Raw genomic sequence first — 12,220 nt, forward strand, 5'->3', positions numbered from 1 at the left:
TGTCTGACCAAGCTCACACCTAGGGAACATTCCAGAAATAGAGCTATTCCTCCTTTTCAGACCCTCATCATGATTTTTGCTATATGTGGTTTTTGGGTACATACAGGTGAAACAAATAAACATACAAACACAGTTGGTGTTTGGGGCTTTTTTAAATCTCATCATAAATGTGTTTCAGATGGCAGGAAATGAATTCCTCATATAGAGAAGCATTGGAAAACTTGAATATTTTTTCCCCATAATCTAAGATTCTGCTGGACTAGTCTCTGGAGATAGATTCAACTACCCCTACAATATATTAGGCAGATAAGCTTTGCACTAATTATACAACAAGCTTCAATTTGTGTGCCAGAGTCTTTCATAAATTGAAATTGTGGGATTGTGGCTTCATTGATCCAGTCAGGCCTTTTGTGCTTCAGTGACGTTTTCCACAAAAGATAAAAAATTACAAGTTCTGTTCTCAAGTGTTGTTTGGTGAAGCTGCCCTTCCAGCCTGTTATGATCATGCATATGACACTTAACTTTGACTCAGCTGGCCCACTGCTCCAAACACATAAAAGTTGGGGTGGAACCTGAATTACATGTGTGTGGGCTGTTCACACGTGCTGCTGGAAGAAAATCTAGGTTATTTGGAAAGCTGCCCAATAGGGAAGTTCTAATAAAGTAATCCGAGTATGCAGTACCATGAAAGGAGTATTTTTTCAGAACTGAAAAGATTTATTTTTTTAAGCAAGTTTATTTTTCTTGATACTGTAAGACATAACCAGCCAAGATCTAAAAGATTGTAGTTTTGTGTTCACTGTTGCCAGATAGAGTGAACTTTTGCCCCAGATCCACTGAGAGGCAACAAAAAACTTCTCCCATTCTTTATGTTGCCTGCATGAAGCTGGACACCATTTTTAGCAGTACTTTTTGTTTGACCTGAGCCAAATGAAAACTGATTTAAGCTAACTTTAATCAAGATGGTGGTAACTGACTGCACAAAATGCATAAGCCTGTGAAATGTTGTTGAAGTCTGCAGGGGGAAGGTGAGGGAGAGGTTGCCTGATCTTCTGGGGCAGCTCCCATTCTGAATTAGACAGGAGCCTCTCTTGTCCCAGTCTTGTGCTCTTACTTGAAAGGCCTTCTCTTTCCAAGTCACACACCCCTCCCTGGGGAGGAACTCCTTCTGCTCAACGCCAACCACAGCCAAACCCCCAGATGCTCCTAAGTCACAAATGGAGCAAAACCATTTGGGCCCTCTGTGCCAGTGACTGGAGAGCTTTCCATACAAACAGGATCTGGCTGGAAGGCTCTTCCTGAGCCATGGATGTCGCTGCAGGGAAACCCCTTAAGGAAAGGCACATCTGAACAAGCTGTAAGCTTCCTGTGTGCTTCTGCTCTCCCCCTTTCATGTGCTGATATATGGCTTTAGCTTTCTGCAGCTGTAGTGTAACTGTGTCATCACAAGATAAACTCTTTCTCAGGATGGCAGTGCTGATATCAGTCCTTTTCTTTTAAAGTGTCCACTTCTCATCACTTTATTTTCTCAGTATATGAAATAGCAACAGTGCAAATAATATTAAATAATATCATCACTTATTTATAACAAACAATAGTTTATTTATAATAATATAAATAAAACACTAATATAAATAATATAATAATATTGTAGTATAAAATATTATTAAAAATTGTAGTGTTTTTCCTTTTTCACTGTGTGAAACTGAGCCTATACTGATAGGTCTGGACTAGCCTATGTGAAAGGATATGTTTATCTGCTGCCTTATCTTGTGAAATAAGTTAAAGCAACTCTACCCTATTTTCCATGTCATCATAGGCACAGTCATATCCACAGTAGGGTTTCCTGAAATATTAGAGCTTAAGTGATTAAGGGCTGGAGTAGATTTATTTGTGATTAATATAAAATATAATGGAGTCTTAAAAAATCATCAAACAATAAGCTAATGAGGCTTGTGCAGAATTTCTTACACTTATTTCTAAAAAATTAATGGAAGCTGCATTTACACTATCAAAATACCACTGTTGAAAAAAAGGCTGTTTTTTATCATCTGATAAGAAAAAATCATTGCACAAAAAGAATACTGCATGTACTGCACAACTTACAGAATACTTGCATATATTGCTATGAGGAATCCCAAGTCCATATTCCCATGTCCCAGTCCTGTGTGATATGTTATTGAAGTGATATGCAGGGAAACAGCATTTGCTCTAGGAAAACCCCCACTGTTTATAAAAACATTTATTGTATAGTAAACTGTTTTCCACCTAGCTTCAGTATTAGCTGATGTGATGTGAAAAAAGGTCAGAAGAACTAGAAATTTAAAAATTCAAATCAATAAAATCTCAATGCTAACAACAGACTTTGAAAAAAGCTGGATGTTGCTGAGGTCTATTTCAGCACATTTTAACACTGCCTTGCTGCAGTCACTTTTTCCTTATCTTTCTTCGCACTCTTCTGAGTGGGAAAAGAAAAAGCTGCCCATGTCTCACCCAGGTAAATTCTGAAGCTGGTGGAGTTTGTCCAGGTGGTAACAATTTGTGCCAGCTACTGGTTCAGAAGCATTTCCTTCAGTGATAAACCAGAGAGCTGCAGTTCCTGTCACACATGTGGTGTTTCTCAGATGGCCATAGAGATTGCTGCTGCAGCAATGAAGGGATGTGTGCCAAACTTGGCACAAGCCAATGGTGTGTTTTAGCCAAGAAGGGCAGCCCCAGTGGGGTGTGTCCCAGCAGTGCATGATAATTAGAGCAGTACAAGTGTTAAAAATAAATAACATCCTGCAAGTGTAGCGTTTCAGTGGGAAGCCAGGCTGGCCTGCTGCTGACGCTGAGCTTCCTTAGGTGGGGTTGTTGTGCCTGGTGTGCTGAGCCTGGCCTGTGGAGCAGCCAGGGCTGGAGCAGGGAGCCAGGCAAGGCTGTGCTGCCCTGGAACAGGTCCTTCCTGACTGCTTGCATCTTTCTTTCAACATCGTTCAGCTTAAAAACCAGGCCATGTTTAAGGAAAGAATTTTAATAATAAAAATGGGCAGAGTCCATCCACCCATAGTCCCCTGGTATTAGGTCTCTGTCATGTGGTAAGAGCACTGCTCTAAACCCGGGGCTGCTGCAGTAAAGTGTTACAGCACAGGTGCAATTGCTCCTCACCTTAATCTGCTGACTGGCTGCTGCTCAGGCCTCTTGAGTAATCCTGTGGCACTGAGCAGGGTGCTGACACAGCCCTGCCAGCAGGCAGAGTCAGGATAAAGGATTTGTGTACAGAAGCAGCAGTTGCACCCTTTTCTGCAGCATTGATCCATGTCCTGACACACGCACGCTTCTTCATTCGAGGCTTCCCTGAGGATCACTGGAAGCCTTTCCTGCTGACTTTCTCCCTTTGGGGCACAGGAGGAAGCTGACAGCTGAAAGTGCACAGAGAAACTCAATGTCTAATTGTATCCCTGAGGTGGGAGAAAGGGATTTCCTTTGCTTTTCTGTCGCCCTTCCTGTGAAACACAGTAGCACAATCTTCTTTGGCTTCTCATCTCCCCTGGGATACTGCAATCAAAGCTGAATGTCCACGTCCTCTCAAAGCCCAGAACACATTCATGCTGTCCCCTGCTCTTCTCTCTTTCTTCGTATTAAACCTGAGGCTGGTAAAGGTGTCTGTCCAGTAAGGTTACTGTCAGCAGCCTACCTTCAGTGTTTCTAGATCCTTTATTTGAAGCTCTAAAATAAAAATGACTCATAACTCTTATCCAGAGACACTCCTGACCTCTGTAGCAACAGGATAAAGCTGGACTGAGCAGCAGATGCTTTCCAAGGGCTGATCAAAACTTGACCTTGAACTTTCCCAGAAACAAAAATTTCCCCTCAGATACTTCCAGATGTGCTTTCCCAAGCAATGCAGGGTGCTCTGGACCAAAACAAAACCACCCCTCTGTTACCACACCAAAACAGTGGTAGTAAGTATATTCTTCTCTCACAGTGTAAGCACCCAAGTGCCAGCACTTTTATGATAATCTGAACTGCCTAATGTCCTGAGTACAACTACAGCTATACCAGGAATCCTATAAAATAGTTTGTAAAACACTGTACATGTAACTAAATCTGGGATTAACTTTTAATTACAAATAATATAATCTGTGAAAATCTGGTCATCTTTCATTCTTTGTAAATATTGTTCTTTTCCACCACATTCTTTTGTTCCTTTTCTTTTCTCCCCTTTCTGCTCCTGCTTCTCTACCCTTTCTTTTTGGGACTTATTTTGGTCAGGCACTGAAGAGCAGTACAGCAGGAGAAGAGCACTCTGCCAGGTTCCCAGGCAGCAGTCCAGTCTTGTCTCTGTGGTAGAGCTGTTCTTGCTGATTCTGAGTCTGGTAACTTCATCTCTCATGCCCAGGGCCATGAGTTGGCTGATTTCTCTCCTCTCCTGTCCTCTCCACTCCTTTCTTCCCCCCACCCTTATAAAGTTCCCAAGATGTCTATCACCCTTTTCAAGAGCTGCCTGTACTAGACAGGTTCTGTTGCATCCCTTCTTGGATTTCACAGAGTGTATTTATCAAACCTGCAGAGCAGTCTGTTTTCACATACTCAGGTGCTGGTTTAGATCCTGTTGTGATATGCCAGGCTTTGTTCTCTGAGATAAAGTAGAGATAAGTTATCTCTAGAACTCATCTGCTTGCAAGTCTTGGTTTGTTCCCTTTCCAGACAGGGTTTAGGAACCCTAAAGCATCCTTGAGGAATGGGTCACAGTGCTGTGGAAAGTGCCCCTGGAAAGCAAGGCTCAATGAACACTGGCACTGGTTTCTGGGGTACAATAGAATTGTCCTTAACTCTTGACACTATTTTGCCTAAAATCTAATAGACTAAAGGGAGATGTCAGGTTTCATGACTTACACAAGCTTACATGAACAAAAATGTTTAGCTTTTTCTCTGCAACTACCTCTCCTTGATCCAAAGTCTGTATCCAAATGTCTTTCCATGTCCTTTTCTAAGGATTTTTTTGATTTCCCCAATGCACATGCTCATGGACATTAAAATAAAGCAATGTAACAGAAGTATCTATGTGGCCTCTTTGATCTTGTATTAATATTGACTTCCATAAAAGAGGATCAACAAGAAAAAATCCTGCTCTGTGGCATTCTGGAAGACGTGGCAGACTTGTCCTCCCTTCCTTCTGAAGCTCCACTGCCAGGTGGTGCCACACAGTGCTGGCACTGGTGTGTGGGGTCACAGCGCAGAGCTGGGACCCTGCAGTGGGACTGAGAAAATGCAGAGGAGTGTTCCCAAGCCCACATGATGTTTATCAGGCAGCTTCAGTTTTTGTTATAGCTGTTCCTTATCCATGCAAGATTTAAGCAGTGCATCTGACACAGTCAGCTTCCCATTATACAAAAAGGTCTGGTTGATCTGGGTTTAAAACCCTCGTGAAAACCCTCCAGTGATTCCTTTAATCTACTCAGTTGCTTTAAATATATTTAGGGGAGAGCATAAAACAAAGTAATGTGGATCAGTGTGCTCTCATATGCCTTGTATGTCTGTGCAGTCCATAAGGAAAACCTGGAAGTTCAAGGCAGTGGATATTTATTTATTTATTTATTTATTTTCTTCTTCCATATCAGACTTAAAGTAAATTTTGTGCTTCTTTACACAGACAGTTGGGAGAGAAATCCTGCTCCATTTGATAGATTTCCTGGTGACCAGCTATGGACGTGACCCAGTTATTACTCGCTTGCTCAATAATACCCGGATCCATATCATGCCAACCATGAATCCTGATGGATTTGAAGCTACAAAAGTGCCTGATTGTTATTACACACCAGGAAGGTAAGGGTGGCTTAGGAGGGTGGGAGAGGTAAAATAAATGGGTGGGGAGTAATAATTGCAGCTAGCCAGAAGACTGAATCACACTTGGTGGAGAGCAGAGTCTACAGGATGTGCTAGGGCTAATTTTTGCCTTCTGAAGACACGTTGTTATGGCATAGAGTTTCTGGAAGATTGAGTCAGACTGGTGTTTATATGTGGTGGAGCCAGAAAAAGATTGGTCAGAATTGGTGCAATGACCTCACCTTTTAGGCAGGAGACCCAGATTGCGAATACAAGCACAATTCCCCATTCTGTAGCACCTTTAGAGTGCTACAAGAAAAGAAGGAAAATTCCACCCACAGGGATCTGTTTCAATTGGAGAATTCTGTAACCCTTCTTAATGTGAAAAGGTGTGTCTAAGCTTGTTGAATGGACTTTAGCCATGTGTTTAAAAATAATGTTGGATGTGGATTTAGTAAGAAGGAGAAGTTACACAAGCAGAGCTGGCTATAAATAGGTTCTTTGCTAATAGTGATGGTAGGGAAGAAAACCTACACAGAGGAAAATATAACTTGACATTGCATCCTGTGCTGCTTTTGCATTCTTTATTGTGACTATTGCAGAGACCAAAAAGGGGATGAAAAGCTTAACAAGCTAGAAGAGGGAAAGAGACAGTGAGAGAATGGGAATAAAAGCCCAAAGGACTGATTTGGAATGTGCAGAAAAAGCAAACCCATGAGCTGGAAGTTCTCTTGGATCACTGGCCTTGGCAACACCAGACACAAGTGAAAAGAAAGTTTAGGTAGTTTAGTTCTTCTTTTGGTGACCAGTGTAGGCCCTCCTTTTTATTAAGAAAAAATGTATTCCCCGGCAAATAGATGGGACTTGTATAGAGGCGGGTATTTTTTATCCCCTCGCTGTCAAATAGACAGAGTTTAACAGACTGAGCCCAAAAATTATCACAGTCAACAGTGAATACCCTCTTCATTCCTGTGCTGACCTAACTGAGAGAAAAAGCAAGAGAGTATTTGAACAGGCTGGGCATTAAGGGTCAGGGAGAATAAATGCATCCTGTGTTTGACTCCATTTTTTCTGTCTGTTGAGAGTGAGAACAGCCCAAGGGATACGGCCATTCAATAGTTACCTTGGGCCTCTATACAAGCAGGAAAAACACATACAGGAAGAGGACAAAATCCTTCTGATCTGGCTCTGGTGTTTCTGATTCAGTTATGAGTAGGTGTGCATTCTGTGTGCAAGTTAAATATTCTCTGTTTCCATTTAGAAATGTTTTATTGTGGCCTATGAAAATTCCAGTGCTGCCAGAAAGCAAACTGGACTCCACCACTGTAACGCTTGAGAAATAAAAAATGGTCATCTTCCCTGCTCCCTGAAAATACTAGCACACCACAGACCTGGAGAAGTGGGAGGCTGGTGATGTGGGAGCATCCACAGGCAAAACAGAAATGGGAATGTCTTCTCTCTTTCTAAGGTACAATGGGAATAGAGAAGATCTGAACAGAAATTTTCCCGATGCCTTTGAGGACAACAGGGCCAGCATTCAGCCAGAAACTCAAGCAGTAATGGACTGGATCAAAAATGAAACGTTTGTTCTCTCAGCTAACCTGCATGGGGGTGCCCTGGTTGCCAGTTACACCTTTGATAATGGTAACCCAGGTAAGCTGCTGGCAAACTCTGTTCTCCCACAACTGACTGGGTTTAGGAACATTGGCTGTACCAAAGTGAAATTTATAAGGATTCCTGCAAAGTTCCTCTAGCTTTTGAGCTGGGATGGGCAGAATTTTATAAACCCTATCAAAATTCACTGCCTAATATGGCCTTTTGGGAGATGTTTACCCTGCATGTAAGCCAACACTGTGTGTTTAACCAGTAATGAGAGTTGCACAATGGTTATCTTCACTCTGCAGTTACTGGCTCTTTGAAAGGCTATAGCAGATCTCCAGATGATGATGTCTTCATTCACCTGGCAAAAACCTATTCTTCCAACCATGCCAGCATGTACAAAGGGACGGGCTGTGACAGCAGGCAAACCTTCCCAGAAGGCATTACCAACGGGTACTCCTGGTACCAGCTGGAAGGTAAGAATGGCACTGATATTTCATTCAGCTGCTCCTGGTAAGGTGTTTTCTCACTTTCTCCTGCCATCTCTGATGATGAAAGGGCAGTGATGTTAGTCAGAGCAGAGGGCTGATGAGGGAAGCAAGTCAACTCATTCATGCAGATTCTGTGAGCCGGACCTGGATGTTTTCAGACTCCTCCAGCCAGCAATTCCACAAGTGAATGAGGCAGGCACTGCTGTTTGCCTGCTTCTGTGCCCTTGTTTAAGGCCCGCAGTAGCTGTATACATTACATACATGTGCACACTCTGCTTGGCATCAAGATCTTTCAGAAAGAAAACCAATCTTCTATTCATATGTCGTACATTTTTAAATGTTTAATTACGGAAATAAAAGTTTTCTTTATTGTTTATGTGTAGCCAGATAGAATATGGGGCTTGTGCACTGTGTATGTTGTTTTCATTGTATTAAAAGACTTAAAAAGGTCTTGGAATGGCTTTGGCAGTGACAAATCCTATGCCAGCCTATCTGTCCCTTTTTAGATGGAAAAGCTTGAATGAGGTCAAAGACCCATCCTTTCTCAGCCACAATCATCATCATTTCCAAAATGAAATATGTTTTAGAAAACAACACTCTATGAGTAACTAGAGTTTCTCTAGTTTCCTGGTTTTTCACAGGAGGCAGTAAATACAAGTGTGGCATTGAGGCATAATTTATGTGAATTACTTTTCTTACAGGTATGATGCAAGTACCAACATTTTAACTCTCCTATTTGTCTTTTAATTTGACCTTAGTGTTTCTTTGCAGCTGAAAACACTTTTATTTCACTTTTAAGGTGGAATGCAAGATTACAACTATGTCTGGGGACAGTGTTTTGAAATTACACTGGAGCTGTCATGCTGTAAATATCCTCCAGAAGACCAGCTGGGAAAGTTCTGGAGAGACAACAAAGTTGCTCTGATCGAATATATCAAACAAGTACACCTAGGTGGGTATGGGAGTGGGGGCAGAGAGAAAACTGGGGCCAGCTTAGAGGGAGCTCCTCAGCAGCTGGGGCAGTGTCACAGCTCACAGGGGACAGATCTGGTGGTAACTTGGGAGCTTCTGAACAGGAACTGCTACAAAGCCAGGGTGGGTGAGGCAGGAGAACTTACAAGTGTGTCAGGTGAGGGGATACTACAGTGTGCAAGGGGTTAAAATGTGCTGGGGCAGGAGCAAGGGGCTGGCCCTGGGAGCTGTCTGACCATGCACTCCCCTCCTCCCCTCTATTCCTGAGCAGCCTTGGGACAATAATAATTTCAGAGGTCTCTAAGTGTATGTGTGCCTCAGCACTCGTGCCATGGGTCTTTGCTGTTTGGATTTTGTAAACTTGAAAGGCTTCTCTAGGTGTGATCCAACTTCACATTTGGAAGAGAACTGCTTAGTGAAGCTGTGGTGCTTTACAATGAGTTGAAGGGTTTGCACAAACCTGTTGCTTATCTTGCATTTTGTTACCCTAAATATCTGACTGCTGTTTTATCTCTCCCTGTGTTGCCTTGAAGATGGTGTGTGGGAATTAAGGGAAACTGCTTCATAAGCAGACATTGTTGGTATTCTGCCTTTGGGAAATACTAGACAAGAGGCTGACTTATTTTAAATCACAGAAAAGAAGGGGGGATGGGTGTGTGTGTGGGGGGTGGAGAGTGTATGTGTGTGTGTGTGTGTGCGCGCGCAAAAATTGCCAAACCTGTAGCAAAGATTGAAGCCCTTCAGTAAAGGACATACAGTAAGTGTGTATAATACCTTCAGCAAATGAGATTTGGAATATTAGAAGATTACAATGCTGCTTTCTAACTTAACATGGGGGTAAACTATTAACAACAGCCAAAGATTTTCTGGTTTAATTCCCTTGAGCAAGGCCGAAGTGACTAGGTGCTAATACTAGATGTGCTGAAAAGTGGTGAAATAGCCTTTGAGGGCATCCAGCAACAGAACAGTCTGCCTTTCTCAGAGAAGGAGGCTCACCAGTTACACTTCATGATCTTTCCCTCCTCTCCCTTTTTCATAGGTGTCAAAGGCCAAGTTACTGGTAAGAATGGGAATCCTATTCCCAACGCCATCGTGGAAGCCAAAGGAAGGCAACATGTCTGCCCCTACAGAACAAATCAACACGGGGAGTACTTCCTTCTCCTTTTGCCTGGGACATATGTGATCAATGTGAGTACATATGTGATCAATGTGACTATGCAGCCTTACTGAAGTATTGTTTCCAATTGCATTGAGGTCCTGAGCACAGTGAGATTGCAGCCTTAGAGGTGGGTGAGCTGAGCTGCTCAAGTCATAGATAGGAGGTGTAAAGACTCTTTAGCAGACTTAAAAAAAAAATGTATTTAAATATTAGTCAGCAGAAGGGGAGTTGTTTGATACAGTCCTCAGTGTCCAGAGCTAAGCACTCCTTGGACCTTGGTGGTGGAGCCAGCTGGGATGAGTCTGGAGCATGGCAACAGGAGCTTGAGGTGTTTGAAACAAACCAGGAGCTCTTGCAGGGTGAGAGGGCGGAGCCTGGGATCTGCAGCAGGGGCTGACACCACCATGGGTGACTGTCACTTCCTTGTGCCAAAATGGTTTCTCTGTGGAAGTCCAAACATCCATGCCCTGTAGGCTCTGCCTGCTGCCAAAGGCTTAATGCTTAAGCATCGCTGCAGGATTCTGGCTCTTGTACAGCAATAGTCTTACTGCTGTAACATGAACACTTTACTTTTCCCAGTCCACATTCTCAATGTATCTTTAGAATATTTTGCCCTGTACATTTAAAGTGTAAATATTAATTGTTTCACACTTGAATTCAATGTTTCAAACCAAGGAAGAACTCTTGTGTTTGCTCCTAGGCTACTGTACCAGGATTTAAATCCATGCTGAAGACAGTGGAAATACCTGACAACACTGCAAACTTCAGTGCTGTGAAACAGGATTTCTCTTTCCCAGAGGTCTCAGATAAGATCAGCTCAAAAGTTACTTCATGTCCCAAAACTCCCCTCTACCAAGAGCTCTCACGGGCTTCGGCTGCAGTAAAACCAACTGTACATCTCTTGGTTTTAATGACCGTTGTGCTTGCAATTTTCAAATAAAGTCAGGAATGACAAAGGCAAAGGCAAAATCTTCCTGCACAAATGTGGCTTTTCAGAGAAGGAATTGTATATGCAAAAGAAAGTATGTTTTTATAAACCAGATTCTCAGATTCACAATCGTGTTTACTGTATTTTGTAAAATACTGGTTTGACAATTGAATGTTTTACTTTACTTATAGTAGACATATTTTTAATTGTAACAGACTGTCATATTTTTCTATGTAAATATTTTACTCTGAAGAAATTTCCTACACTCTATGCTGATAACTGTAGAATTTTGATGCAGAAAATACAAATACATTTTGAAGATTTTTCCCAAATTCCAAAACATTGTGAATTGTACTGCAATGTTTCATGCAAGCTCAGGTACCACACGACTGTAAGTCATCAGCTCAACACTAATTTCTCATAATAAAGCCACTGCTATAAATGAAGAATGGCATTTCTATATATGCTCTTTCTTACCTGGGCAGATGAGATGGCTCAGGGCTCAAATGAGGTAAAGGCCAGTGACACAGACATGTTTTAAGACAAGAAGATGAAAATGAAATGTGAGTATCTACCAAAGGGCTGTACTGTGGAAGCTGGATAATAATCCACACCAACAGGGAAAAGGGAGGAATTTGTGGCTCTGAAAACCATGTTCTCCTATGGCAGAGCTGCTGAAAGCAATGTGGAAAGAGTCACTGACAGCTTTATACTGTGTCCCTTTTTAACTGAATTTGTTGTGGCAGAGAACCACATACAATTCAGAGTTCTTTGAATAGTTTTAGCAATGGCTTTATACTGCTTCAGCAGCCTCACAGCCCTGCTGCTGCACTGCTGGGACTGTTTAACAGCCTTGCCAGGAGCTGGCAGGCACAGCAGCGAGGCACCAGCCAGCTCCAGTCACAGAGGATGCTTTCAGCGCCCCCCTGGCTAGGCTGTACTGCAGGCAGGATTAGCAGATTCCTTTTGCCTGGCCAGTTGTGAGTCATTTTCAGAGCCCTTTGAAGCTGCCCAATTAACAGAAAATTTTTCAAGAAAAGCCAGTTAGTACCATCTCCTGTGTTTATTTTAAAGCTTTATCTGCCAGTAATTTTCTTGAGCAATTTCAAAAGCAAAGCAGCAAAGATTATCTTTGGAAACATCAATCTTTTCCTGTATACAGTAAATAAAAAATGCAGGAATTCAGTTAATCCTTTAATGCCTTTTAAAATCTCTCCTGAGGCATTGCTGCCTGTCACACCAAGCCTCCCAGCTGGGCTGTGG

General features: G+C 42.3%; 1 protein-coding gene across 2 annotated transcripts in view; it reads left to right on the forward strand.

Annotated features, from left to right (window-relative positions):
- The window catches only part of CPM (carboxypeptidase M), a 28,030-nt gene extending 16,624 nt beyond the window's left edge, over nucleotides 1–11,406 (forward strand). For both annotated transcript variants that reach the window (XM_063155090.1, XM_063155091.1), the window contains 6 exons: nucleotides 5,636–5,808; nucleotides 7,277–7,461; nucleotides 7,713–7,883; nucleotides 8,698–8,850; nucleotides 9,910–10,058; nucleotides 10,730–11,406. In XM_063155090.1, the coding sequence (XP_063011160.1) occupies nucleotides 5,636–5,808; nucleotides 7,277–7,461; nucleotides 7,713–7,883; nucleotides 8,698–8,850; nucleotides 9,910–10,058; nucleotides 10,730–10,969 (1,071 nt within the window). In that variant the 3' untranslated portion in view covers nucleotides 10,970–11,406. The remainder of the gene's footprint in view (nucleotides 1–5,635; nucleotides 5,809–7,276; nucleotides 7,462–7,712; nucleotides 7,884–8,697; nucleotides 8,851–9,909; nucleotides 10,059–10,729) is intronic.
- The last annotated feature ends 814 nt before the right edge of the window (nucleotides 11,407–12,220 follow it).

The sequence above is a fragment of the Melospiza melodia genome, chromosome 4 (genome assembly GCF_035770615.1).
Source record: "Melospiza melodia melodia isolate bMelMel2 chromosome 4, bMelMel2.pri, whole genome shotgun sequence".
NCBI classification, from domain to species: Eukaryota; Metazoa; Chordata; class Aves; order Passeriformes; family Passerellidae; genus Melospiza; species Melospiza melodia.